The sequence below is a fragment of the Gallinula chloropus genome (genome assembly GCF_964237585.1).
Source record: "Gallinula chloropus genome assembly, chromosome: 8".
In the NCBI taxonomy this organism is placed as follows: Eukaryota; Metazoa; Chordata; class Aves; order Gruiformes; family Rallidae; genus Gallinula; species Gallinula chloropus.
In genome coordinates, this window is record NC_140093.1 from 12,326,571 (window position 1) to 12,331,483 (window position 4,913).

Consider the following 4,913-nt stretch of genomic DNA (forward strand, 5'->3'; position numbering starts at 1 on the left):
CTGTTTCCCAGGCTCCAGAGCTCCAGGGTTGAGTTAAACAAGCCCTGGTAGGCAATGGGGCTGGAAGTGATGCAACCTGTGCTGATGTCTTCTCCTCCCAGAAGTGGTCCTGGACCTCAGAGTCACAGACCCCGCTGTGGGAAGAGCAGTAGCTGCTTGTTGCAATGAGACACTGCAGCACAGTATGGCTCCCCACAGGCTGTCCACCCAGGAGAGCTGGGGCGTCGCCAACCTCACAATGGCTGGTGGTTTCTAGGGCTGTTCCATAGTCTCCACACACCCTGCCAGGAGCAACCTGAAGCTGCTGCACTAGCATCTCTATCCCCTCAGCATGGCCTAGCAGCAGGGATGCCCAGTAATACTCTTTTGCTCCTGGTTTTGGGTCCTTGGAAAGAAACCCCACTATTGCTGGAAGGACAGAGGCCAACAACAAACAGCCAAGCAACATGTTTGAACCAGAGCTCTCAGCAGAAGAGTGTGGGGAAAAGGCAGCAACTGTTCTCCCTGAAACCTGCATACAACATTTGGAAAGCAACAATTGGAAAGAGAGGATTTCCAGCATGGATACCCTTCAGAAAACTGTTGAGGAGATGAAGAAAAGTGAGATACCATGCCAAGCCCTGGTGAGACTGCTGTCACAAGGACGCAAGGAAACAAAACTCCAGGTGATGCAGAAGAAACTTCACACCATCACCTTGCTAGCCCAGAAAGGGGACTTCTCTAGAACATCTGCTCAAATTGTTCTGGAAAGCGTGGTAGAAATGGTGGGAGATGTGTTATGCAGCAGCTATGCCCAAGGAGCCCTGACAGCTATAGCAGAGTCATGTTCATTGTCTTGGACTGCAAAGACAGCTATGTTGTTTGCCTTCTCACAGAATAACTCCAGGATCCAATCCAAGTTCTTGGACTGGCTGTCAAATGCAATTCTAGAGTTTGGCTTTGCAGGGATGGAAGCCAAGGCACTGGTCAAAACCCTGAAGATCGCTCTTGCTGCTGTTCACCCAAGTGTGCAGAGGTCGGCCATCACCTTGCTGGGGATTATTTACCTGTACATGGGAGACTCGCTGAAAGCACTGGTTGAGAGTGAAGAGCTGCCCCTTCTTCCCCAGATATATGCTGAGCTGGAGAAGCTGCATGGACAGGTCCCACCAATTCCCAGTCGTGCCAAACCCAAACCACAGCTAGATGTCAGGACCCAGGAGGACCCAAGGGATCACAGAAGTACTGAAGCCATGGATATTGGTGACAGGATCACACCAGAGCTGGTGTCAAAACTGCAAGAGAAGAACTGGACCATCCAGAGGGAGGGCCTGGAAGAGGTTGCAAGCATCCTTCAGGATGCCAGATTCATCCAGCCTAACATAGGAGAGCTCCCAGGAGCCTTGAGGGCTTGTCTTTGTGACCCAAACCCCACCCTGGTACAGATGGCTCTAAGGGTCCTCCAGCAACTGCCTGCAGCCATGGGTTCAAACATCAAACAGCACATGAAGGACTTGGGCTTTCCCCTCATTGCTCTGTTCAGGAAAAGCAAAGGCAGTGTGAGAGCTGCCGCCCTGGCTGCCATGAATTCCTGGGCTGCACAGATCGACATATTAGAGTGGATGGATGGACAGGACATTTCAGGAGATCTAGATATGCAAGAGCTGGTGCAGTGGCTGGCTGAACAGCTGCCAACACTGAAGTCAGCTCCCTCAGACCTGCTTCGCTGTGTGCCTCACCTCTACTCTTCCTTGCTGGACAGCAACAGGGATGTGCAGATAGCCTCACAGGCAGCCCTGCCTTTCTTCATAATGCACCTTGGCTTTGAGAAGATGACTGAAGCCACAAATGAGCTGAAAGCAGCTGGGAAGGACCATGTACTTGTGATACTAGAGAATGCCAATGACAGTCTGTTAGCCCAGTCCACTGCTTCTGCTAAGTCACTTTCCAGACACCCTGGAGTCACCACCACAACTGCTTTGGCCTCTATTCAAACCACACCACCTGCAGCAAGAGCCTTGTCTTCACAAGCATCAGCTAAAAACCCAGCACCCAAAACCAGCAGGGAGGAGAAGCAGGGTCCCAAGGGGTCCAAGTCAGGAACAGTCTTGAAAGACATAGGTGCAGCCAAGGGAAAAGCACAAATGAACTCAATTCTGATGAATGAGGTTGGAAAATTGGGACCTATCTTCATCACTGTCCCCAAGGGAAAAGAGCAGAGAATGAGGGATGAGAAAGGCAGCAAAGTGCTGCAGTGGAATTTTACTGCTCCCAGTGACAGGTACATCAAGCAGCTGAAAGCTCAGATGAGCTGCTGCGTGTCCAGAAGATTCCAGGTGGAAATGTTCCACTCCAGCTTCCCGCACCACATTAAAGCCTTGGCCATCATGTCCAGGCACTTAGAGACAGAGAAGGAAGGAGTTATCAGCTGCCTGGACCTAATTCTGAAATGGCTCACCCTGCGTTTCTTTGACACCAACACGTGGGTGCTTATCAAGAGCCTAGATTACCTCAGTCTGCTGCTAACCTTACTGATCCAAGAAAAGTACCAGCTGACAGACACTGAGGCCTTTTCCTTCCTTCCATACCTGGTCCTGAAGATGGGAGAGCCAAGGCAAACTGTTATTAAATTGGTGTGTGCTATTCTGAGGAAGATATGCCTGGTGTATCCAGCTAAGAAGGTGTTTGGCTTTCTCATGGAAGGCACCAAGTCCCATAACAGTAAGCAGCAGGAAGGCTGCCTGGTGGAGATGGGTTATCTCCTTGAAACTTATGGCCTGGATGTATGTCAGCCAAGCCCGAGCAAAGCCTTGAAGAGGATAGCTGCCTTCCTAGGACACCAGGACAGTGCTGTTCATAGTGCTGCTCTAAACATTATGTTCACAGCTTCCAAAACTCGTGGGGAAGCCCTGTTCAGAATGCTTGGGAATCTTCCTAAAGAACATATGAGGATTCTGGGACAAATTACAAAACTTGGCATGTCAAGAGTTTCTTCACCAAAGGGTTTCAGTGAGAACTCTCATTATGACTCATACTCAGTATCTGAAGTCACCTGTCAGCATGCAGGAGATGCAACCTCAAAGCTAAAGCCCACCTGCTCTCAAGGAGGAAATTTCAATATCGTGGACACGGTTCCCCAGACACGACCTCCACATGGAGGTCAGAAAAAGAGAAGGATGGTCTCCAGAAAATACAGTCTCTTTAACCTGAAGGATGTCGTTCAGTTAGAGACGATCCCTGAACTTCAAACTCTGCCTGTCTCCTTGGACACAGATGACACATGCCATAACATCACCCCCACCATTAATTCCCTTATCTGTCGCATCAGCAGTGGTGACACTGACACCAGCATACAGGCAATACAAGAAATTGAGGAGATCCTGAAGCAGAATAACAAAGTAGAAGTCATGTCCATGCACATTAATGAGTTCCTTGTAGCCAGCTTTCAATCACTCAAGTTTATCAACACACAAAAGGAAGCAGATAAGAAATGGGGGAAGGAACAAATCATTCTGCAATGTAACTCTGTCATCCAGGCATGTAACTCTGTCTTCCAGGAGAAGAAGCTGGCTCAGGAGGCCTCAGTGGAAGTGCTTAAGGATGTAATGAACAATCTTTTTACCTTAATGATAGACTTGCTGGATGGACACCTAGAGGAAGATCAGAAGCTCATGCAGTCCATTAATGTCCTCATGAAGAAGGTATTGGAAAAATCTGACCAGACGAGGATGTTTTGTGCCTTGTTGAAGCTGCTCCAGGACAGCCTGACTGCTGCAGGCAGCCCAGATAAGTTTTATGACCTGCTGGCCAAGTGCTTGTGGAGAACCATATGGCTTCTCCCACGTACCATCAGCACCCTAAACCTGGATGAAATCCTGCTGGATATCCACATGATCATGAAAGCTCTCTCAAACGAAGAACTGAGGCAGTGCACAAAGAAACTCCCACTGTGGACCTTGAAAACTCTGCTGTACAACCTGTGCAAGCTGAAAGGAGTGAGGATCCTGGATCACCTCACCCTGATTGAGGATGCTGCTGGCTCCGAAGTGGAAGCTTACCTCCGAAAGACAGTCAATCCTACTGCCAAGCAGGGAATGAATGAAACAGCTGCAGGAGCAGGGGAGGAGACCCCCTGGGCAGCTCGCAGGGTTGCAAAGGACAAAGCAGGTGATGTTATAGAGAGTATTATCTAGACAATTTGCTCCAAGGAGGTTTTGAGGGATGGTTTGGAGGAGTAATATGAATTTAAGAAAAAAATATCCCAGGGGAAATCTGGAGTATTTCCTAGAAAACCTCTCCCTCTTCTTGCAGAGCTATGTGAAGCAAAGCCTAGCTATCCTCCAGGCAAAACAGGACACCATAGACCATCTTTCTCCTCCTCCCTTAGACATGTACCCTGAGGTGGAAGCACCACTTCTCCCTCTAGATCAGTGGAGATCCCAGGAGGAACCATAAAGGGGAATGAAGCGATGCCATCCTGCCACCTAGAAAACCTGCCTGCCATTCATGCAGTCTTGAAAGTGAGACAGGTTGCAGGCCAGGCAGCAGCCCTCGAAGGATGCCAGTGTCACACTTCTCCCTCCTTTCCAGGGCTGCACAGTAGTGATGTCCTTATGGGCATGAAGAATCACCAGCAGAAATAGCTCTGGGACCTCAGAACCAGCCGACCCCCCTCTATACACACATCAACGGGCAGATGGTGTGATCTGTGAACCAATAAAGAAAAACCTCCAGCATGAATTCCAGGTGAGTTATCTGTGTGCTGGCACCCTGGGGCTGCAACTGCTGGGATCTGGTCCCAGTTTCTGGTTGTTTCTGTTGCTCTGGGCTGGTAGTCCTGGGACACAGGTCCTCAGCTGGGGAGCACAAAAAGCATGTGCTCACCTAGGGAGGTGTCACTCCAGCTCAGGCTGGGGTCCTTGGGTGAGCACACA

At 49.7% G+C, this 4,913-nt stretch overlaps 1 protein-coding gene across 1 annotated transcript; it reads left to right on the top strand.

Moving 5' to 3' along the window:
- Positions 1–560: 560 nt before the first annotated feature.
- LOC311194165 (cytoskeleton-associated protein 5-like) lies at positions 561–4,172 on the top strand (the record flags this gene model as incomplete). Its single annotated transcript, XM_084267186.1, has 1 exon — positions 561–4,172. One exon carries the CDS (start codon positions 561–563, stop codon positions 4,170–4,172), a length of 3,612 nt encoding a protein of 1,203 aa, XP_084123312.1.
- Positions 4,173–4,913: the final 741 nt, after the last annotated feature.